Genomic DNA, 24,011 nt, shown 5'->3' on the forward strand with positions numbered 1-24,011 from the left:
GCATAGCCTAAACCATTTGGGGGGAGGGGAACCATACGCAATTCTGCGAGGCTGTGTTTCTAATGCATTTACTAGATGAAGCTTTAGGTTTCCCTAATCTTATCAGTCCTTACACTGGGAAAGGGCTGTAGCTCAGTGGTAGGGCATCTGCCTTGCATGCAGAAGGTTCCAGGGAATGTCCCCTTTCCAAAACCGTAACACAGTACTGTACTGAGCTAGATTGGCCAATGGTTTGACTGCATATAAAGCAGTTTCCTATGTATACCAGCAAACCATTGCTCAAGATAATGGACAATGGTCACTTGTTACCAATGCAGTATAACAAACTCAGGGCAAAATACTATCAACTGATGCCAATCCAGGATCTCATCGCTGTGCAATAGGCCAACGCTCTTCACTTTTCTTTTGACAGTTGTGATATAATACAAAAGGTGTCATGGCACTTAGGAAGTACTGGGTGTAATTTATTACAGAAACCAGTTTTTCAATAGCTGGGGTATTATGTTGCCTAGGAGGAACGGATACTGTGGGGCACCTTCACTGGCCAATAGGATTGATGCTTTAAATAAGAATCAAGAACTAAGTTTAGTTAGGAGGTACACCAGATTCTGTCTAAATGTTGATTAGGACTCAGAGTGCCCTCCAATGTACATTTGCTTAAATATAGCAGCATTGTATGTGTCTACCACATTCCCCAATACATAATTATTCTTTGTGTAAAAAGAATGAAGCTGCACCTAATAATCCTATGTGTTCACATCCCACTTCCACATCACATTCATTTCCATGGTCAGTCATTATTCCCAATTATTGGTCATATTTCACATCCCCCCCCTCAACAAAAAGTAGGTACCCAGTAAACACCACTGCCATTTACAGTAAAGAAAAAGGGCAGACATACACTTCTGTAAGAATGTTAATTACCATGTAAGATTCCATAGTCAAGGTAGTACAAGTTCCAACAAATGAATTGATCACTGCAAGATGAAAATACTGACTTTTACAATGAAATCAGGAGAGTCTGGTATATAGAAATAAGTCACAGTAGAAAGAAGCTATCCTGTTAAGTCTGTAGTAGAAAAGAGTGTAGAAAATAAACAGTACATTTTTTTACCATGCTATAAAATCATAAGTAATTAGGTTTTCAATCAATGAAACAATAATTTTAAAAAGACATTTTAGACATGTACTGTAGTGTACAAATATACCCTAAATTAGGAAGTAAGTCCTAATGAATTACCACAGACTAACACAAAGTAAAAAACAAGTCATTTCAAGAATATTCAATTTTATGCACATCCATCTCTGTTGAAGATTACAATGTAAAGATGCAAATTTAAAAACAGTGCCTTTTTGAGAAAAGTTCTGTCCAGTAGGATTGACATCTTAGTCCTTCTTTGTTCGTTTAGCTTTAGCAATATTTTCCTGGCGCTTTTGTTTCTTCTTTTGCTCTCGCTCTTTGGCTTCAATCATTTTCGCTAGTTTCCATGACAGTACTGCACTTGCTAAGAATAGAGGTGTCAGAGCTAGGATCACTGTTGTAAGAAATCCATAAGGATCCTTTGCAGCCCATTCCACAATATATTCAGCCCAAGATTTGATATAATCAAACATCTTTCCTGCCACCTAATTGGGGGAAATCCTAAAAAAGAAGCGGTGACACCATTAGATACACTAAACAATTGAATTAATGTCAGCAGATTAATTTAGGTATATACAGTATAATGCAAATTTAATTGCCAAAACTGTGGATGGCAAAAGCTCTTTTTTAAAAAGGTACTCTCTCCTCTGAGATCATGCTTGCTACGATGCATGCATAATCTCAAAACAAAGTAGGCTTTCTTTCTTTAAAATGATTGGTTTTTCCTCATGGAGATTTAACCATTTGTTTAATTGACTAACATTTATTTAAACTGGGTGATATCCATTATGGAGATCCTAGAGATATTCATTCCTTAGTTCAAGGTCAGCCTTGAAATGACTCCAGGAAGAGTAGTTAACAGTCCTGCTATGGTATCTGCTACCAATTAGTAACATATACTGTAAGTACATTTGTACCATGCTATGGGGCAAAGGGTAGATGGGATTATCTCTGGCCTTTAAACACAAAATCCTAAACTGGGATGACTTCTTTAAGGGTTACTTGGTTCCCCCAAATATATATATTTACTGATCATTTTTAATTGTATTCATGCAATTAATGCAATTTATGTACGTATTTAATTTATGCTCTGAACTGCCTTAGGTCCTGCACTGAGAGAAAGGCTGGTTATAAATAAAATAATTAATATAACATGCAAACATCCACTCAGATTACAGGAGAACTGGAACAATTCTGTGCTGGTCACTCCTTGTAATAAGCAAGCCACTCAGGTAAGGAAATATTTCCACAGAGAACAGAATTTGGCAATGTACTTAAAACTACCATAACCATGTTTGCATCACTGCAGCTTACGATGATTCACAGGACCAGACTGCCAGAAATTCTTCTTCCATGGGTCACATGAATACTTTACTCTTTCCTCATAAAATTTAATAATTTTACACACTTCTTCTTCATAGTTAATGCCAATACTGTATTTTAAACCACAAAAGATAAAATTGATGTTATGGTGAAATGAAAACACAGTAGTTAACTATGCTTTTCAGATCCGGACACTTAATTCTATTGACGGATGAACCTTCTCCTCATGCCAGTGGTACATCCATGTCTGCATTGTGTGCTTATCATAGGCCACTGACACAAATAGGAACACATCTGCACTCAGCACCCAGCAGTTGTTTCACATGACTACAGCTGGATCATGGCCTTTGGTCAATGCCTTGTCCAGATGAGAATGCATTATGGGTTGGATTCAAGAAACAAGTAAAGGAAGATAGCTACAAGCAGTGTTCTACTGCCAGAATTCCTGCAGTGCTACAAAAGTTCTCATGCTTCTGCAGGAAGTTATAGAAGCAGCTCATCTTAGATTCAGTTTATTTTTTTCTCTCTGCACTCTTCTGCAAGATGAGCTGCAGAGTACCTTTTAAGCACATCCAGGGTCTTGAATTCTGCCTTGTCATATCTCTCTTTTAAGCATATGTAAAACGGCTTTGCTAACTTCATCTCTCTCTTCTGCTGCCATGACCACACCATCATCTCAGGTCCTTTCACTGGGATCCCAGGTATCCTCTAAACCAACCCCTATTTTTTACAATTACATTAATATAATGTACCAGTAAATAAGACTTACCCAAGAGGCAAAGAAGCTCCAGTTTAAATATACGCAACAGAACGGGATACCGTTGTCATAGAGAACAAAAGGAAATCACCTTTAAAAAGGTAAAGTAACTTCAGATTATTAAAATATAAAACAATCCAAACTTAAAACAATACTTGCATGTTTGGTTGTAAAGGGCTGCACAACATTCAAGCTGGAGGGCTGACATAAGACCTTCCTTCTGACCCTACTATTACTGGAGGGGCGCAGAAAATACAGATACTCACTTTGGAAACATGAGTCAGGCTTTAAGCCAGGTACAGGGAACCTGTGACCCTCCAGATGTTGCTCAGCTACCACTCCCATCACCCCTGATGGGCTGATGGGAGCTGGCGTTTCATACATAAATGTGGCAGATTTATGCGCAATTCTCACATTTTGGAATTCACCATCTGTCGCAATCAAGATGTTAGAATAAAGAGAGAGAATCAGATCCACTGAGGCTAGTGCAAGAAGCAATGTTTTAATGACAGCCGTTTTAGGCAAAACATTTGCACTCTGCTATGAAAAGATAAATGGATGCTAGCTTCTTTCCATAGTGTTTTTCCCCCCCTGGAAAAGGCAACCATTACAGGTCTTTTGGGAAAAGGAGAGCCTGTACTAAACTGGATTGGTCTAAATGGCTACTAGAAGTCTTACAGTTCATAGGGTTGTCACACACAATTCTTTTAAGCTTTCAATTCTATCTCCAATTTCATGTGCATCTAGGGTGAGTTCATGCCTCAGACAGCAATTCCATAAGACTGCCCCAGGGTCATATCTGTATGGAGAATTGAAATTCTGTTACTTGAGTCTAACTCTTCATCGTGGACACAGCCTCCACTTGTCAGCAATAATCTCCACAGTGACAGATGAAAGTACACCTGAAATACCCCTCCTTTGCTCCTAGCATACACTTATTTGAAGCACATGATTGTCCTATTCTGTTCTAAACAAGAATAGATAACAGCTTTGGAGAAGGACTTGCTAGCCAACTATTTCTGTTCGAAAGTTAGGAGCAACTGATGTAAACAACAATGCATGCTCAGAACTGCAACTGAATACTTGAGGACTAGCAGCACGGTCTTATGCATATTTATTCAGAAGTAAGCCCTATGTACGACGCGGGTGGCACTATGGGTTAAACCACAGAGCCTAGGACTTGCCGATCAGAAGGTCGGCGGTTCGAATCCCCATGACAGGTGAGCTCCCGTTGCTCAGTGCCTGCTCCTGCCAACCTAGCAGTTCGAAAGCACATCAAAGTGCAAGTAGATAAATAGGTACTGCTCCAGCGGGAAGGTAAACGGCGTTTCCGTGGGCTGCTCTGGTTCACCAGAAGTGGCTTAGTCATGCTGGCCACATGACCCGGAAGCTCTACGTTGGCTCCCTTGGTCAGTAAAGCGAGATGAGCGCCACAACCCCAGAGTCGGTTACGACTGGACCTAATGGTCAGGGGTCCCTTTACCTTTTTAAGCCCTATGTACAACATTGACTTAATACTAAACAAGGCATACTCTCAAGTAAGGAGAAGAGATTGCAGTCTAAAGCTGGTTTGACATAAGACTGTTACTAGAAAAGCACAAGGCAAACACTTTTACATGTATACCCAACCCCCTCAGCATCTTTTCATATTCACACTCAAGGTGGCTGAAGAATGGATTTTTTTCCACAAGCCTATGGGGACAGGGGCCACAAAAGAGGATTTCTAATCCAAGGCAACAATCTAGAGTTCAAAACCAAGACTAGTAGCTAAGGACATATTTGCAGATGTGGAGGGGACAGGGTACCCTATGTAATTTAACAACTACAGCACTGCTTTACAGTTGAGACTTGCCACTGGAACATTTCTAAAATTAAGACTGCCAGCGGTTTTCCTAGACGCATAGGCAGGTCCTCATGTTGGTTTCGTAGAGACAAAACCCAAAGTTAATTGTAGGGGAATGCTTTTAGCAGGACCAACGGAAACCTCCCCGGACAGGGACAATGCAGTTAAGACTTAATGCAGGCGTTAGAATAAGACACGGAAAAGGAGCACAAAGCCAGCAGCAGCAGTTTATCCGAATGTCATGTACGAATCTTAAACGGCTGCTGCTCTTAAAAAAAACACATATGCCCCACTGTCAACTTCTGAAACGCTTCGGCAGCAGCCGCGTGACTGGGAAGACGTAGGCGCGTCCCCGGCCCTGAGAAAAACCACACCTGTTGGGCTTCTGCCTGCGCGGGGCGGCCGTTAACGCGAAGAACGCAGCGTGGGGGGAGGGGCGGAGCGCGAAGCAGGAGAGGTTGGCCGGAGAGCGCGAGGGCCGGAAGCGAGACCGGGAAGGGCTCCTGCCGGTTCCTTCGGGGGAAAGGACAGACTCCTCCCCCGGCGGCCTCAGGAAGCGGTCTGGCCTGAGGATTAGCAGAGGAAGCGGGTATCCTCCGCCCGGCGAGGCCCGGCCTCCCTTTCCCTCAGAGGAGCCTCGTCAAGCGCCAGGGGACGCGGGCGCCCCCTTTCCCCTCACGCCTCAAAGCCCCCCCCCCGCCAACCACAATGCCTCCTCCCATTGGAATCGCCCAACGCAACCCTCCCCCCCGTCCCCGGCTAAAATATTCGCTCACCCTCCAACCGGAAGCAGGAAGATGGTAAAGGAAGTCCGCACACCCACTGCGTTTCGACTCTGTTGTCTTGAGCGATCATAGAGGGTGCAGTCGGCTAGAAAGGTCAGTAGCAGATGCTCGCCGCAAGATTTATTGTCATATGCAAGCTGTAAATCGCCCCGCGGTCTGGAGACGGAACTTCCGGGTTCCCGTAGACCCGATTCGCCTCCCGAGAGCGGTAGTGAGAGCTGCCCATAGAAAATTGTGGAGAAGTGAGGTGGGGGTGTTTATTTGTTGCTTAGATTATGAGACCGTACTATGTCCACCAAGAAACAAAAAGCATCAGGCACGGTGTTTCTCACTCGCAAGCTTTGTTTCAGGTGCAAAATGTGCACATGGCTTATTTAAGGCTGGCTCTGTTGCGGCCAACGGTCCATTATCTCCGTGTTGGAGGTGGCTAGAAGAGTGAGGGCTGAGGCAGGCTTGGATTGTCAGTCAAAAATCTTCCATATAAAACGCCTCTCAGATTGGAGCAAAGGCCAAAACCCGCTCCCAGCCACGTTCCAATACTTAATTGCACGTGGAAGCCTTGCCCTCCGTAGTCTTGTGTGTTTATAACTAAAAGTTTTTGACGCAAATAAGATCTGGGTTACAAAGACCCTCCTGCTTTGGCTAATCCTGCTCTGGAGCCAGTGTGGTATCGGACCAGGACATGGGAGACCAGGGTTCAAATCCCCACTTGGCCTCGAAATTCACTGGGTGATCTTGGGCCACTCACAGCCTCTCAGCGTAACCCACTTGTGGGGATTGAATGAGTGGGGAGCCACGCACGCCACTTTCAGCTCCTTGGAGAAGAAAGGTGGACCATAAAAGCAATCAATTAATAATCAATCGTTTGACAAGGCGGAGATGGAGAAACCTAATTGCCTCCCTGCTGGATCAGGCCAGTGGCCCATCTACTCCAGCATCGTGTCCTCAGAGTTGCCTGCCGGCTGCTTCTATGGGAAGCGCAGTGTTACCCAGCAATCCTCAAAACACGCTCTGCTGCGTCTCTCTTTCTTTCTCCGTAGTTTCCTTACGGGCAGCTTTCTCTTCCACCCCCTGTAGTTTGTGGGGGGAAAGGAATCGGGAAGTGTGAGTGTCTGATTGTTAGAGCAGCTGGCTACCGTTTGAAACACATACAGTATATAGCTCTATGTTGAATCTGCAAGAGCGGTCACGTGGCTAGAGGCGCGCCTGGGCCGCCATTGCTTTGTGGGGGTTATTACGTGTGTGAGGGGAATGAAGGCAGCCAGAGCGGAATCTGGAGCGAGGAACTTCCGGGGAAAAGCGGTAGGTTCGCTCCGCGCAGTAGCGAAGCGCTCGCCAGTGGCGCCCTTTCTTTCCCGCGCCCTGAATGGGGCTCCTGCGAGGCGGGCGGAGCACGTCGCTCTCGGGCTTTTGCAGGAGAAGGATGCTCCTCATCCAGAGAGGGCTGGGGTTTGTTTGCGAGGAAGACCCGTTGAACTCCTTCTTTCTGGTGAAATGGTGCCTACGGTTGGGTTTGCGCACCGTTTAAAGTCCCGCCGCACACCCGCCGGTTGCGGAGGCAGAGACTGGACCCAAGGAATCAACACAACAGCAGCATTTTATAATTTGCCAAGCAGTTTTCTTTTTTTTTAAAAAAGACGCTCCCGTATGTTATACACACATACATGCAAAATTCGTATAGAAATGTATATCCCTGGGGACCCTTTCAGCAGGTTTACAATCTGAATTTACACATAGCACAAGACAAGTAAATAAATAAATCAGGATTGGGTTCGCAGGATAAGCTACTCTTGATTTCTTTCAAAAAGCAGGGAATCACAAAGTCCTTTTGTCCCTAAACCTGGCCACAAGGTGTTTCTCAGAAGGTGCAATGCAGAAACGTTACAACAAATCAAATGATTTAAAGTCTACTGTTTGCTTATAATACCATAGATACTTGTTTACATACACACACACACACACATATATATACACACACACACACACACACACAAATATGTCCGGAAAGGGTTCGTGTAGTACTTCAAGTAGCTTTCAACATTATTTGTTAATAAGCTAGATGTTAATTATTCTAAACTTTATCAGAAGCACACACCAACACTTGTAAAGGTGTAGCTTGAGCAGATGTATTTGTATCAAAAAGTTCCCCACTGATTTCACTAGTTTATATCTATGTAACTATATTTTGAATCAGCCTTCATGCTCTGTTTTACCATGGTATAAGCTGGGCAGTTAGGTATACCTTCTACTGTTCTTATGACTGTGCATTTAAAATGTAGCCTAAAAACAGCAGCAGAATGTTAAATAGCCATGGCAGATACCTTTGGAAAAAGATTTCCCCGAGTGCTACTTTGTGCTGTGCAAACTGAAATTCCTTTTATTCATAAATAAATTCATTATCTTGGACATTGTAGTAAATGATGTAGAACACCTGCTATAGAAGCAAGTAGTGAAAGTAAATAAGACCATTTAAGTTGAAAGATAAGACAAAGCAAGGCAAATCCAGCTGAGCACAGAGTGGCTCGATAGCATTAAGGATCATGATAGAATTTAAATTCTTCTATAAAGGAGGAAGGATACCTGAAAATATTTTAAGGATTTTTAGCCTAAGCTTTTTAATTTAATTGTGAAAGCATGACCCCATGTCATATTTACTCTAAAGTAATCCCTCTTCAGTCAATGGGATTTCACCTAGGGTTCTAGCCTTACAAACACTTACCGGTAATTGAATTTTTCTTAGCTTGAGGAACTTGTGGTTTTCCAGATGTTGGATTCCCAACTCCCATCAGTTGTAACCAGCATGCCCAGCAGACAGGGATGATGGGAGTTGTGACCCAGCAACACCTAGAATCTCAAAGCAGTACTGGAACCAGGAGCACCCTGAAACTATAATCCTTGAGTCTGCAGTGGGAGTGAGAAACTATCCAAACTAGGCTGATTTCCTTTTCCTGGGCAAACTGATTTATTGGCCAGGAACACTTCTGTCATGTCTGGATCAAATATGCACAGAATTGGATTGCATATGGATGTCCATTGTGTAAATGTGTTGTGGCAGAATACAGGGTGTGTTACTTGACATCTTATTGTGAGCATTTCATAAGGAAATTGTTTGGGTTGTATCTGTTAAGGTAACTGCAGGAGAGGACTGCTAAGAGAGTGTTAGTGTGGCTGTTGTAAGTACTCTCGTAGTTTCTGTAGTCCCATAAGCTTGGGCAAGAAAAAGCGACTATCAAATTTAATAAATAAATAAATAAACAAACAAACAAACAAACAAACGACAATGATAAAATATAAGGGTGGTGATTTACTCAGCTTTACCCACCCAAATTAATCAACATGACTAATTTAAGTCCATTCATTTCAAATGGTACAAATTAGTTGAATACCACCACAAGTTTCCGCCAACTGACAAGACATATTCATTAAGGTGAACTGATGATGGTCAGGACAAAAAGTACAATCTAGTCATTCATATATATATATATATATATATATATATATATATAGTGGTAGCTATTGATTATATTAGCCAGAAATGGACTTCTTTGGAGCCATTCCTTGGAGGTTTTTAAGCAGAGGTTGGATGATCATCATGTATCATTTAATTGAGATTCCTGCATTGCAGGGGTTGGACTAGATGACCCTCAAGGCCCCTTCCAACTCTACGATTCTATGATTTCAACAGAACCTCAAGTTGTTGTTGTTGTTGTTGTTGTTGTTGTTGTTGTTGTTGTTGTTGTTGTTATGTTTAGAACTGTAGATTTCCCATAAAGGAAAAAGGACTTAGGAAATTTGCATTTCAGTATTTACAATATTCAGCCATTATGATATATTCTTGAACTATAATAGAATGTTCCGGTTGTCTGGCAGATATGGGATTAGTGATATATTGGGTCCACTCAGAAACAAAACTTCTCATTTTAGAAAACATTGGTGGAATACTTATGCCTTGTCATAGTGACATCAGAAGATTGACGGATGGGTGGCCCCACCCACTTACCAGAGTGGTTCCCAGGGGGAAGGGTAGCTCAAAATCCACCTTACTGGCTGGATCCTGTTCCCCACCCTTATTATAAAACATGGCAATAACTGGAGAAAAGTAAAGAAAACCCAGATCACCCAAATTTGAAAACTAATCCAAATACATGTAGTAATTTGTTTTACAGTACTTTGAAAATAAACTTTCATTTGGTTCTAATGGAAAACAAGTTTTGTTGTTTATTTCATTGGACACATTTTTATGACAGATTAAAAAATATCCCCCCCCCAAGGTGGCTCATAAAATGAAAAAGTGGAACAATAATAAAACAACAGTTAAAAAAAATTATACAATATCAAATAATATTCAGTGCATTTCAATACCATAAAGCACACAGTGGAAGCCAATACTGAGGCAACAGACTAAATATGTAATTCATCACAATCCTATAAATAAATTCATTACAGCCTTCCATAGTAGTTCAGATTTTGTATTAATCCTGTATAAAATGCTGCCTTTCTGTGCTGTACTCAATGCTGCTATAGGAAAAAGAGCTCAGGATATGGGGGGTGTCAAAATTTTAGGTGTAAAATAATAAACTCAAACAAAGACTTGTTCTGAGGCCACAGTGCAGATGGGAAATGTTGGAAGTGTTGAAGCTGGGCAAATCTTGTTGTCATTAAATACAAATAATATAATTTTACAATTTATGCATGTATTCCATTGGTCCATAATTCGTTAGTGAATCTTTCAGGCTGAATTTCAGTCTATCTATTGTCCCTAAAATCTTTTGTGTCGTGCGCATCTTTCTGCTACAGATTAATCTCAGGGGTAGCACTGTTGAATTTAGTGAAGTTATATCAGGTATGAATTTTAGGCTATTGCATCCATAAAGAATCATCCCCAGGAGTGAATTATTTCTTTATGCTTCTTCATGAACTGTTTATCTTGCATAATTTCTTGAATCTTGTCTATTCCACCTGCCGAATAATATCCCCCTTGTTTCTGGATGAGTTATGCAGCTCCCCCTGCAATGGCACGTTGGTGAGTGTTTTCTGAAGGGCCATGAAAATTAAATTTTTCTTGTGCTTCGCCCACCCCACCCCCAGCTTGTAAAGTGAGAGTGCTTTATCAGCATTTTGTCAGCCATGTGTGACAGATCTGCAGCATTTGCACAGCAATAGGTAGTATTTCTTACAGTTCTAGTAGAGCCAGCCAAACCTCTTTTGTGACATTGGGAGTTAGATCTTATTTTAAAAACAACAACAATGCCCCAATGTGTTGTGCAGCCATAGAATGCACAATATAGCATCGCTTCATACCATTTGGAGCCTCTGTAGTCATGAAGGGAGTGAGGCTGTTCCTTAAAGCACCTCAGTGACAGCACTTTACTTTAAGGAGAAACGCTGTCATTGTTCTGGCCTGACCTTGACCAGAAGCCCAGAAGGCACACCAGTTCACCTGAGAGCAATGCAAGTAAAGGCCAAGGCTCCAGCACCACGGAGAGCTCCAAGCCTCCCACAAGCCCTTAAACCTCAATGGGTCTTTTTATCAGTCTCAAGCCTTCTCTTTCCTGGAGCATACAGAGTTTAAAGGGCCAGTCTCCATCTCATTCCCATTAGTTCCCTCCTGGTTCAGTTCCTGTGCTCATGATCTGGTGACTGAAGGCATAAGAGCCCAGGTTTAGTGATGGTCAATTCTTTGAGGACCTCAGGGTTTGGGTCTCCGTTGATGTGACAGGCTTTGGCTCAGACCCAGTGTTAAAGGCCTATGCTTGAGTCTCGCTCTTCCATGGCCTTTGTTGCCGCTACTACTATTATGGCTTATCCTTCCTTGTCAAAGTCCAAGCTCTTAAGGGGACCATGATATTATTATTATTATTAGTAGTAGTAGTAGTAGTAGTAGTAGTAATATTTCATTTCATTTAGAGACTATCTAAGTAATGTTTGATGTTTTATTATTGTTTTTGTATGTGTTGGAAGCCGCCCAGTGTGGCTGAGGCAATCCAGCCAGATGGGTGGGGTATGAATAATAAAATTATTACCATTATCATCATCATCTGGATTACTGTGCTCAATGGGACTTACTGCCAAATAAGTTTGCATAGGTCTCCCTAGAGTTGTGTTGAAAAATTGAGAACAACCTGGTGCAACTCATTTGTGGATTAGTCTGTGTGGGCCCAGCACTCTGCAAAGGACAGGCAGAAGGCATGACTGAAGTTTCACTACACAGTGTGTCCCCTCTGGGCAGAAGCAACAAAAGGAAATAGCTTTTAAATGACTGCTATTGGACAGTGTGCTGTTGTCTGTACACCTGTCAGGCTGTGAGGTCCCAGACCTGTGCCCCATCATAGGCACTGCCAACCAAAGGAGGATTTGAAATGGAGGGCCTTCCAGAAGCTGGGCTACAGTGCGAAATCACTAACCTCTTTGTATACAGGCTCTGTTGCAGGGTTGGGGAACTTGTGACCCACCCGCCTGATGCTGTTGGGACTACATTCCCATCATCCCTGACCATTGTCCATTTGCCTGATACTGATGGGAGTTGCACGTTGTGATAATAATTATTTAGCAGGGTGGTGATTGGCCCATGTGACTGATGATTCCATTTAAAAAGCGAGTCTTTTATTTCAGGATTTATTTATTTGCTTGCTTGCATTTCTGTTTAATAAATAGATCCAAGGATCACAGGGCGGTTTACAATATTAAAACACAAAAATACGTAACATAGTAACAAGCAAAACAAAAATAAGAACAAAAACAAATGAAGAATTCCTCTTCCCACAACACATTTAAAAGGGTATCGGATGTTAATCAGCCAAAATTTTAAAAGGCAATAGATTGTTTAATTAGCCAAAAGCTTGGGAGAAAAGGAACGCTTTTGCCTGGCACTCACTTGGGTCCTGAGCTGAGTTCAATAGTAAATTAGTTTCCCTAGATGTAGCCATTCTGCTCCCTTGAGTTATGTACTAAAGACTGAACTAACCTATATTCTGCCCCAGGGCTTAATGGAGGACTTCAGCAGAGAATAATTGCCAAGAGGCTTTAAGGCCCTTTGCTACTACTAGATTAATGCAAACTGGCCTCTTCAGGCTTCTTGAGGTCTAAGCATTTTGCTTTGCCAGAAGGGATGACTGAAATTCATTTCATACATTGCCTTTAATGAAAAACAGTGAGATACAGTAAATGCAGATTAATTGTGCTGCTGGTCTTTAATTCCTCCTCATGTTACATTTGCAGTCATATGAAAGAGAAGAAGGAGACCAAAAAATCATTAGCCTCCAGGCATATTGCTGGAAGCAGTAATCTCTTCTTATCTGCTGAGTTAAGTGCTGGATGAATTCTTGTGTGGTGTTTTGAACTCTGTCTTTATGCATTGACTACCTGACATGGTATACACCTGGCCCTGAACTGACCTCCCTCCCACTTCTGGAAGTGATCACAGCATGAGGCAATGTGCCTCCAGGCTAATGATCTTTTTTTAATGTCTCAACTCTCATACATGAGCAGAAATGACGATTGGAATTGCTGTCCTAATTTGCACAATATATATTGCAGGCAAAATTATATTAAAGGCAATGCATAAAATTAAGTTAATCAGCGGGTATTTTCCAAATTGAAGAGATGACTGTGTAAATAGGAAGAAGATGCTTTATTATGTGTAGATATATGAGGGGGTGTGGGGGAAGAGCTAGAATTGTGTATCAGAAGCTCTCTATATTTTGGTAGAATGGGAATGGACGTTAGCACTCTATTTCATTATTGCCTGTAGTATAAATATATATGGAGCCTGAAATCCAGTGCCTACTCACTTTGCAAGAGTGTTGCTGGTACTTCACCTTTGCTGTGTGGGGTCTTGCTGCCCCTGTGGTTATTTTCTGGGGTCTGCACATTTTGGCTGACCTTAATATTTGCAGATGCCACCAGCTCTGTCCTTTTCCTGTGTCTTCTGGCGTGCCCAGAGAGCTAAAGAAAGGGATAAAAATCTCTCCCTAGCTTCATGATGTACTTTGGAAATGCTCAAAACTCCTGTAGCATGGAGACAGTGGCCAGTTCTGTCATTGAATCAGGGGTAGCCAATGTGGTGTCCTCCAGGTATTATTGGATAGCAACTCCCATCAGCCACAGCAAATGGACAGGAATTATGGGAGCTGTGAGTCCAATGGCATCTGGAAGGAACCATGTTGGCTACCTCTGCTCTTTCCTGAGGTTGGTACTCATGAAAGATGTGGACTCTTGTCTCTGGCTTAGCATTGCACTTTGGTACTAGGTATTCTCTTTGGTGAGAATCTAGAGCTTCAGTAGTTAGCAATACAGTAGCAGCAAGAATTTGCCATTCCAGAGAGATTCACAGAGCTTCCAATATCAGCACTGTGAAAAGCTCCCAGTGAGTCTAGTCTGCCTGGTGTGTCTTCCCTCCTTAGATAACATTGGGACCATGTTGTGACAGCAAGGAGATGGAGCTGTCTAAGGTCATCTTCTGCTATAGGGCCTGCCCACTGAAAAGGGCTTGTCTTCTCCTGAGACCCCAGGCTTGGGGTGATGATAACACTAGGCTTAGAGCAGGGTTGATCTCTGACCTCCCTCTGCATCTCCCAAGTGTCAAGAGACAAGACCCCATCCCTTTCCTAAGGTCCGGCCTCAGAGAGAAGGAAGGAATGGTTCCAGATCTTGATCTCCTTTTTCATGGTATTACTGCCAGAATTCCTTCAAGCCAATGGCAGTTTTCTGCAGGCTTCTGCCCAAGTTATCCCTCTCTTACTCCTTTCCCCTCTCCTAGCCATATCTTCTTACGATCTCTTTTGACTCTCCCAGGTATTATCTATGGCTTTTACTGAGTCTGCATAGTGCCATTGGGGTACAGGAGGGAGAAGGCATTTCCTACCCCGGGAAACCATATTCCAGTTTTACTGAGTTTGGGGTGCCCTTATAGTTTGTTGTGTGCCAGAAGACCTGCCAACCAAGGATTTCAAAATGGATGGACCTTTTTTTCTTTTAAATACAGAATTAAAACCATACTAAGATTAATGGATGATCTTGGCCATGCACATAACTACGAAAGAATTCTAAGCCACATTGTTAAAGTATTGAAACGTGGACCACAAATTCAAGCTTTACTTCAAACACAAAATGACATTGAACCATCCTTTATTCGTATTGGCATTGGACATTTTTATTAAGCACTTAAAGTTTCCAAGGCACTGTACAAAGATGTTAAAACACAGCATTATCTAACAGATGTGATACAATAGGGGGGGAATGATGGGGAATGGAGGGGAAAGCAAAATTCAAGCACTAATTTTTCACAAAGTTACATAATATAGCAATGAATTTTGTCGTCTTAAGGTTGTGGTAACTGATGAAGGCTCTGCAGGGACAATGATGCAACATACCAATTCCCGGGGCTTTAGATGTTACTGCTGCTGTTCCAAATGCTGCTACTTTTGGTGACCGTGGGGGAGAATAGTACCTTGCGAGAAGTATGCTACCTAGCAACCCAGATGTAGCACCAGATGTTTTGGTTCATAGAATGAGTAGGACACCTCCTTACCTTGGCTATTCCACCACTTCCAGCTCTTTCTTGCAGCAGGGAAGTCTAGTTTCATTCTTCCAAACACATTTAGAAATTCTGGCTGTGTCTTTGTGCCTGTTTGCAATAATAAACATGGAGACTGGATCTATTTATACTGTGCTGAAGTACAGTTAGAAGCTGTTCTGTGTATTTTCCGTCCTGATTGGCAGTGCACTTGGGATGGGGGTGATGCCGGTCTGTTGTCTTTAGTCAACCTTCTTCAAACACTTTTAAAAGCAATGTATTTACAGCAGAACTATGTCAAGAAGGAAAGTCCACATAAATACACATAATGGCTGCGTTTGGATGTTTGTCCATATACCCATGCGTTCCTCTCTTTTCCCATCACTTGTTGTGCTCTGGCATAGGGATTTAGCCAGTTTTCCCTGCTGGCAAACTAGATTGTAACAGGAAACTCTGGTTTAGCCAGTATAAAGTATTTTAACCCCATGCTTGCTTCCTTGGAGGAAGGAGGAGACATACATGTGACAAGTATATGAATAATTGTCTCTAGCTTCAAATTAGACATTTCAAGCTTTAAGGAAGCTTCAAGAAGTTGTGGAACTTCTGCTGCTGCAGAACACAGTGGAGAAAAGGCTAGAGCAAGGGCGTGCTGGAGAGAGATGTGTCCCTTGCCCATTGTGGTGAATATGACAGTTTTTGGCAAGAATAGCTAGTCATTCCACAGAGGTGAAGGCAACTGTTATTGCCATCCTTGTGAATCTTAAGGTTTGAAGCAAAGCTCTCAAGTGGACTGCTGCAACGGACTTGAGCTTTTTATGAAAGAGACCATGTCAGTCATGGATCTTGCAAATTCTTTAAACAGATCACTGGTCGGGTGGGTTCACAGAAGTCACAACACTTGTTTTTTTCTATTGAGGTGGATAATATCACCCCCTTGGTTGCATTCAAAACCATATGGATACTTTCATGGCAGCTGTTGAGAACAAAAGGTGTGACCCACTGACGCCGGACAAAGCTTATTTTGCATTTTCCCTTGAAGCTTAGATAAAAAATATAGAATGTGCCACTGCTCTCATTTCTGTTACCTTCAGTACATGTACATTTAAGAAAGGATTAGAGTTTTCAACGGTTGATTTTGCAAAATGGATATAGTTGATTTCTATTGACTGATGGGTTTTGCTATTTCAGCAGTTCAAAAACAGTACAAAAATGTGATCTGGCGTTTTCTGCTGCATTTAAATTAAAGCCTGTTACTATTTACTCTGAATGGCTGTTAGCTAAATGCATTTAATGTAGAACACATTCTGACTTGCCCAAAGAATGGCATTTTCCAGTGCTGAGAAAATGGCCCTTGAATTAGAGAATTAGCTCTTCAAAAATGTAGCCAGGGGAGTAATACCTCTTTCTGCATAATTGTGGGGAGGGTGTTCATGTTATTGTTTGAGTGAGTGACACAAAAATAATTGAAAAGCGCATAATAGAAACAAATAAGTGGGGACTCCGTGGGAGAGGGAAAGGTTGGGGAGAGAAGGGCAAAGAGAAGGGTTCTCCTCCTCTTGCCCTTCCACTTCCTGTTCTGGAAGAGAGATAAAAGGGAGTGGGGGTTAAGGCTGCTTATTCTCCTTTGACCTTTCCTTTGACACTGAATCATTGTGGTGGTGGAAGGGAGCTTGCACATCCCCCACCATGGTTTGGAACCCTTATAATCCATATAGACACTGTGGCACACACACACACCATATGCACAAATCCCAGAAAGAGGATGTGTGTGACAATGTGTTGATAATAATGATACAATACTTAATATTTGCAAGCTATGCAAGTATTGCAAGAGTGTGTAAACCCACAACAAATGCTCTTCAATTCTATTGCTCTATGATTCTGCCCTTGAATGCGTACAAGAATGGGCCTTCAGCCTTTGCACACGTGTACTTTTGGGTAATCATGTTTAGGACTGTGCTGTAAGTGTTCAGTAAAGTCGTCATCTCTGTTTAAAATTCAGAAAATTCTGATTCAAAATGATAACTGTCAAAAAGAGTAATGCTGTCTTTTGGATTAAGATCCAACATTGCACCAGAACTTCTTCTCTCTTTCCTGCCTCTTCCAGCTACCTTGTTTCCTCAGTTTGCTCTGGAGAGCAAATTTTTGAGAAGATGCAAGCGGGGGGGGGGGGAAGAGTCCCATTTGCACAAGATACCATTCTTGGTATGCTTTTCTATGTTGAAAAGAAGAATGTAACTTAATCTTAACTCTTTGACAAAAATATTTTTCTCATTCCCTTCTTTCAGCCTTCTACGTGGAAATGAACTGCAGCACCTTCTCCAACAGAAGCTTTTCATCCTAGTGTATTCTTTCCATGTGCTCTGCTGCTTAGAATTCTTCTTTTCTACAACAGTTTGAAGTAGAATTACCATGGTGAAATATTGTGCAGCATATAACTGCACCAATTCAGACACAAAGTTGAATAGGAAACAGGGAATAACTTTTCACAGGTAAGCGTGAACAGCCTGAGCATAGTGTAAACCCTGATCTTTTATTAATTATCATTGTTATTGCAGACTATTAGGCATTTGCCCACAGGAATGAATGTTTGGAGGAGCCATATTGTTCAGTGTCTCCAAAAATAACATTGCAGGCTACTCCAGATCCTGTTGCATGTTGTGGAGATATTTAATTTAGCTGCCACGCCTGTGCTTGAAATTGCACAAGAATGTGATTTATGTAAGAGTAGAAATGTGGTAATAAATTTTGATAGTCTTATTTTGGACGACTTGTGTTAATACCAGCATGGAGCAGTATTCCATAGCGGAACATTGTGCAGGGATGTTTAGGAGGAACAGTTCTCATTAGTTCACAAAAAGGATCTGTCGCCCAAATGCACTATCCCACTTGTGACTCTTTCCAGCAAAATCCAGGAGGACCTTTCATTAAAATATAATTATTTTCTACATACAGTATATGTGGGTATGTATTGGAAAGATATTATGTTCCAGCTTTCCACTGAATATAGGCAAGGCATGTCAGGCAGGCTGTAGATTGGCAGAAGGCAGAATAAGATCTGTTAGTAGATCTATAGTTGATTCACCATAGATCCTGGCTCCCAACTGTCTAACTGTAGCAAGGTCTTAAAGGTTTCCTCCCTGTCAAAAATTAAGCTGCTGAAACAAAGAATACCTGGGAGAAATCCAGGAGTGAATTTTCATTCTGCGCTGTGCATGTGCTCAGAAATACTCTGCTCTTCATTCTTAAAATGTGTCTGAAAACTAGAACTGTTTTGCATGTGGTTCTAGTTGATTGATCTCAGGGTTCAGGGGTGGGGTGAGGAGATCCTGCAAGTCTAAAATCTGCTCACAATTGTTCTAAGCATTCCCATAGAAGAACATTTTACACCAGTGGTTTTCAACCAGTGTGCCATGGCACCCTGAGGTGCTTTGAATGATAGCCAGGGTTGCCACAGGGGTATTTTGTGCACAGCACTTGAAAAATGAGTATACTTACTTTGTAGATTGGGGGGAAATGTTCCTTCTGCATGATTCAGGCCTCCAGCTGAGCAGTCGCGCCCCGGGCTTCGAGTAGCTCTGCGCAAGCCGCGGAAGCCCTCCCATGGCTTGCGGAGAGCAGCCTGTTCTGGGGGCTGGGGTCGGGGGAAGCTCGGGCTTCCCCCACCCCAGCCCCGCGCCTGGGAGGGAAATGAATTTTTTTTTATTTCTCCCCAAAAAAACTAGGTGCGCCCTATGGGCCGGTGCGCCCTATGGGGCGAAAAATACGGTAAGTCTCATTGAGTTCAGTGGTGCTTACTCCTAGGTAAGTGTGTATAGGATTGAAGCTTTACCACCCCAAAAGCTGGGCTGTTGAGCATTTAGCCTGGCAACCACATGTACATAACACTTTCTATATGTTTGTTCCAAATGTGGTTGTTTATAATATTACCATAAGAATACTTGGGTTTTATTTGCTCATAACAAGGTTTCCTAAGGATAATGCGAGAAAGCAAGAATGGGCCATGTCAGTACACCGAGCTGACCCTGTTAGTGGCAAACTTTGGATGCCATCTCAGTGGGACATGATTTGTTCTCAGCATTTTAGCCCAGAGTGCTTCAGAGAAATTAATGGAAAGAAGTTCCTCAAGGAAGAAAGTTGTCCTTCTATATTTTCCTTTCCTGACACTTCTAAGGTATGAGATTTGTGTGATATTCTAATTTTATTATACTGTTTCTTTGTTACTGGTCCTCAGTTTTGGTGGACCATTCATTCAAGCTTCATCTCTTGTTGCCTTCAGGTGACTAGTGAAGACATGCCTTTTTGGCTTAGTGTCTGGTCTTAATTTAGGGGGCTTTTTTCTGCTGCTGCTATGGGTTGTGCTGCTATTCACTTCCATTTTTAGCTAATGATATTTCATTATTGTGATTTTATTTTGTCTCTGTGTGTGCTTTTAATTGCTGCCTGCTGCTTTCTGGGGTCTTGTTCTCTAAAGGTGGGATAGAAAATGTTTAAATAAGTATACCATTCAAACAGCAGAACTTCAGAATGTAATTGTTGCCACATTTTCAATGACTTCCTAGGAGCTGTTCTTTGTTTCCTAGAAAATACACGCTCCAAAAAGACGAAGAAAGAACTCCAAGTGGGCTGGAGCACTTGACCTCACTCTTGTCAAGGCAAATGGCAGCAAAAATGAGATGTGCAGTCAGCAGATCATGCAAACTGTAAGCAGAAAGGCAAAATGAATTATCTGTTTTGTGGAGATTAGTTACCTACCTTTACTTTAGTGGATTGTTAAACTGCTGTGTAAATTGTAATTTACTTTTAGCTGGCTTATTGTAATTAGTGTATATTCAGCATACTTAAGGAAAAATTGCTAAGGTAAATAGCCCCTGCGAAGTTAGATTGCTGCAAAATTCCCATTGATTTCAGTGCATGTTGATTTGCACCAATCAGGGCTGGCTCTTCCATTAGGCAGAGTGATTCAGAGTGAGGGAGCTGCCTCAGGTGGCAAATTCAGAGAGGCAGAGTATCTGTGTTTGCCCTGCAGTTCCTAATAGGCTAGCTTTCTGCCATAGGGTGCATTGGAGGACTCTGCTCCATCACCAGAGCTGAAGTAAAATTCAACTACAAGTCTAGTCAGATTTTGTGCACAGAATGGTGAATGCACCATCTTATCCTTCACCTCAGGTAGCAAAATGTCTTGGGCAGCTCCTGGAACCAATCTCTGCATGTGTGGAAATTACAGTGAGCCAATGGTTGTGTACAGCGGAATATTTCAGATAGGATTGGACTGAAAATGTAGTAAGCCAAATTCCACAGATTATTTGTAACAGTTATGTAAAGGACATCCAAGTACTGTTTGCCACATCCAACCACAAAACAGATACAACAATCTTTCTTGTGGCATTTGAGGAATAAGGATGCACTCTTTGGAGCCAGACCCATGCCTAGAAGCATAATAATATTGGAGCTTCTATGCATTTGTTTGTGTTGAAAAGAAAATTAATGCGCTATACATTTCTTTTTTTCCAGAACAGGTGCATATATTATAGCATGAACATGATATTTTCATCTTTATCAGTATGTAAGATTTCTGATTTCTTCTCGCTCAAGAGAAAAAGAAGAAGAAAAGCAAGGAAATGAAAATCTATCTTTAAAACCTAGCAAAGCACAAAAAGTTACTTTTCTATCAATGATTTAACCACTTTTGGTTCTTTCTGTAGACACCAGCTAGTGATTCACAAAAATCACTTGAGCACAAAGAGCATAAAGTGGATCTGAATAGCTTTTCTTCAAAGATAAGCCCCACTGAGGTATATAGTGCAAAGTATACCCTCACAGTAAGTATAAAAGCAGTAACTTTGTCAACAGTCCTCTTCAGAATCTAATGATTGTAAATGTTGAGTGCAGAAACAGTTGCTTCAAGGTAGGTTTTGGCCCAATCCTGAAATTATGATTCAGATTAAATCTTTAAGGAAGCATGAGATATCAGGGCATTCCGCACAATAATAGGACTTTAAATTGAACATGTATGTTAAAGTTCAAAATTATATTTAAATGTTGTGCTTGGGTATGTAGAAGCAGAGCCTCGAATTTATTGACTGCTTTTGAAGAAAGGGTTGGTGCTGTGATGTTTTTACTGTTGGTGATGTTTTTAATGGATATTTTTATATTATTGTAATTGCATTAGTGTTTAATTACAGTTTAATTATTTTCCCCCCTAGGTTTCTAGCATTTTCTACTTTATCTGTGTAATCCATCTTGAGTCCTGGACTAGGAAAAAGGCAGGATACAAAAATAAATATAAAAATTAAAATAAAATAATATCACAGCACTAGCTGAATTTACTGTGTGCTTGCCGAGAGAGAGACAGATCTGTTGTCTTTCCCTTAACCATTAAAAAAAATTAATACTCTTCAGCTGCTAGCATATAGCCAATGTTTTGAATAGAAGCTATTCATTACATTCTTACTCCTGTTCCCAGGGAACAGATGCCTGCTTTTCATAACTTCAGCAGAACAGGTCTAAAATTATCTTGATGAATATGACAAGCAATTGTCTAAGTAGTCTACATTCACAACAATACACGTTGTTCTTGATATCAAAAGTGGATAGGTCAAAAAGAAGGAAAGAGAACGGGAGGCAATAATAATGCGGGGCAGGCAGGAAGAGTTAATTTCACATGGAAACTAAGTAACCTCTGGATAAAAATGCATAGGATTGTGATCTTTATCACCCCAAAGCATATTGGAGCAAAAAAAAGAGGTTTATCTGTCTCTGGAAGAAGACAAGTGAAATAGACAGTCAGATTGCCTGGGGAGGAAATTCTATAAATTCAGGTTCACTACAGAAAAGTCACCACTGCTATCTAATAGTGTGTGACATACAAGAAAGATGGTTCTTGAATTCATTTGTGACTGGAAAATTTGGTATGCAGGTGAGGTGTTCAACAAGGTTAAAAACACTTTCCATGATACTTCATGATTTCTACAAGCAAGCATCTCAATGAATTATGATGCACAGAAACATTTTAAGTTGGATGTAGAAAAGATCAAGTAGATCTCTTCTTGCACAAGGGTTCTTTTTTTGTCTTTTCGCTGCCACCACTGCCTCCTCCCCACTACAGATCCTTCTGTCAATCAGAAAATCTACTCCTGGATTAGATCACTTTTAAGTATCTGTGTGAGATGGGGTGGGCAGGCTACTGCAAGACAGGGAAATTGGTGGAGTTTAGCAGGGCTGCTGAACAAGGGCAAAAATGCTTTTCCTCTTGTGCAAGACATCTCTGGATCGAAGGCATTAGATTGTGTGTGGTTATATATTTTCAGAGAGTGCATGCCTCTCTATACCAGTTGCTGCAGATCGTTAAGTGGGGAGAGTACTTAGGTCCTACTTATGGGCTTCCCCATAGACATCTCTTTGGCCACTGTGTGAACAGAAGGGTTGGAATAGCTGGGCCTTTGGCCTGATCCTGCAGGGTGCTTGTGTTCTTCCACATTACACTGAGTTGTTTTTTGTTTGTTTTTTGTAGACAGAGCATCATTACCATATTACAGATAGTCCAAAAACACTGAAAAGGAAGCTAGATGAAATTTTGGAGGAGAATGATGAGCTGAGAAGAAGATTAAGGAACAGACCTCCCAAAGAACAATGACTCTTATTCAGATGTGGGTGTTTTAAATGGACAAACATTCTAAGGACATGCATTCAATGAGGTATCCAACAGTGCGGCCTTAGATGAATGCCAGGTCTCATCTCTCACCTGTACTCATTAATGGAATATTATGTATCCCACTGTATTTATTTACATAAATATATTCAAGTTTTCATATAAACAGATTTGGCAACTGTAGGTTTTTGTTTGTTTTTGCTAAACATCGTGGCTACAACATAACTTAAGACTATTATAATAAATGGGTCTAAAGTTGTTTAGTGTTTAAATTGAAGCTTTTTTATGAGAGGGTAGATAACAACATCCACCCTAAGCAACATATACATTAAAAATACTATAAAGATAATGTACAGTACTTCTATTCAGTACTATTCCCAGTAATTCTGGGAAGAGGTCTATGATTTTGATCTACATTTTCCCCTGTTCTGCTTAAGATGACCCTCCACAGTGTCTACTTGCAAAATCATGTGCTCTAATATATATTAAAATTCATGGCATGGAGGGCTTCAGTAAGACTTGAGTAAATTGTGGAGAAATGATAGGGATGCATTTCAGAATGAGTTGTATATGCACAGCTGTTTGGATAGTGCATATACATTTGCCAGATAAGAATTTCAGAAGTATGACACTTTGTACAGATGTGGTGCTCACACAAAGGAACAATAACTTGTAATTCAGAATATTGGCAATGAAACATCCAAATGTTTGCTAGGCATTGCTTCAAGTTCTAATTTGGAATATAACACGATCAGCCTTTTCTCATTTAATGCTTATGGGGGGGCGGGGTCACCTTCTGTCAGACATATCTACAATTTGTTTTCTGCAGATTTTCTTGGATACAGAATTCACAGCCTAGTGTAGGGTTTGCACTGGCAGAGCACGTTAGATGTTCAGTAGTTGCTTTCAACAACATTTGAGGCTGTGAAATGAGCTACATGAATGTTCATCAGAACTGCAAAAGGAAACCGCTTGTAAGCGCCAGCACACAGTTGCA

General features: G+C 41.4%; 2 protein-coding genes across 7 annotated transcripts; one reads left to right on the plus strand and one right to left on the minus strand.

The window, feature by feature from the left end:
- Positions 1–903: 903 nt before the first annotated feature.
- On the minus strand, positions 904–5,856 carry SMIM15 (small integral membrane protein 15). Of its 3 annotated transcripts, none has more exons than XM_053408136.1 (3): positions 5,841–5,856; positions 3,234–3,312; positions 904–1,642 (listed from the first exon to the last, which is right to left on the minus strand). In XM_053408136.1, exon 3 carries the CDS (start codon positions 1,612–1,614, stop codon positions 1,387–1,389), a length of 228 nt encoding a protein of 75 aa, XP_053264111.1. In that variant the 5' UTR covers positions 1,615–1,642; positions 3,234–3,312; positions 5,841–5,856; the 3' UTR covers positions 904–1,386. The 3 variants fall into 3 exon arrangements, with proteins under 3 accessions (XP_053264111.1, XP_053264110.1, XP_053264114.1); XM_053408135.1 differs by lacking the exon at positions 5,841–5,856 and adding an exon at positions 5,439–5,603; XM_053408139.1 differs by lacking the exon at positions 5,841–5,856 and adding an exon at positions 3,488–3,652.
- Positions 5,855–23,194, plus strand: LOC128423221 (THAP domain-containing protein 3-like). 4 transcript variants are annotated; one of them, XM_053408132.1, is made up of 5 exons: positions 5,855–5,942; positions 19,330–19,537; positions 19,947–20,066; positions 21,069–21,185; positions 22,877–23,194. In XM_053408132.1, exons 2-5 carry the CDS (start codon positions 19,367–19,369, stop codon positions 22,997–22,999), a joined length of 531 nt encoding a protein of 176 aa, XP_053264107.1. In that variant the 5' UTR covers positions 5,855–5,942; positions 19,330–19,366; the 3' UTR covers positions 23,000–23,194. The 4 variants fall into 4 exon arrangements, with proteins under 4 accessions (XP_053264107.1, XP_053264108.1, XP_053264105.1 ...); XM_053408133.1 differs by lacking the exon at positions 5,855–5,942 and adding an exon at positions 7,049–7,151; XM_053408130.1 differs by lacking the exon at positions 5,855–5,942 and adding an exon at positions 17,763–17,855.
- Positions 23,195–24,011: the final 817 nt, after the last annotated feature.

Source organism: Podarcis raffonei, chromosome 11 (genome assembly GCF_027172205.1).
Source record: "Podarcis raffonei isolate rPodRaf1 chromosome 11, rPodRaf1.pri, whole genome shotgun sequence".
Classification (NCBI taxonomy): domain Eukaryota; kingdom Metazoa; phylum Chordata; class Lepidosauria; order Squamata; family Lacertidae; genus Podarcis; species Podarcis raffonei.

Bases quoted from the DNA above. Each gene is read 5' to 3' on its own strand.
- LOC128423221 (XM_053408130.1), top strand. From the start codon at position 17,776: ATGGTGAAATATTGTGCAGCATATAACTGCACCAATTCAGACACAAAG. The intron at 17,856-19,329 runs GTAAGCGTGAAC...GCTCATAACAAG, and splicing joins CAGGGAATAACTTTTCACAG to GTTTCCTAAGGATAATGCGA. The intron at 20,067-21,068 runs GTAAGCAGAAAG...TTCTTTCTGTAG, and splicing joins GTCAGCAGATCATGCAAACT to ACACCAGCTAGTGATTCACA.
- SMIM15 (XM_053408136.1), bottom strand. From the start codon at position 1,614: ATGTTTGATTATATCAAATCTTGGGCTGAATATATTGTGGAATGGGCT.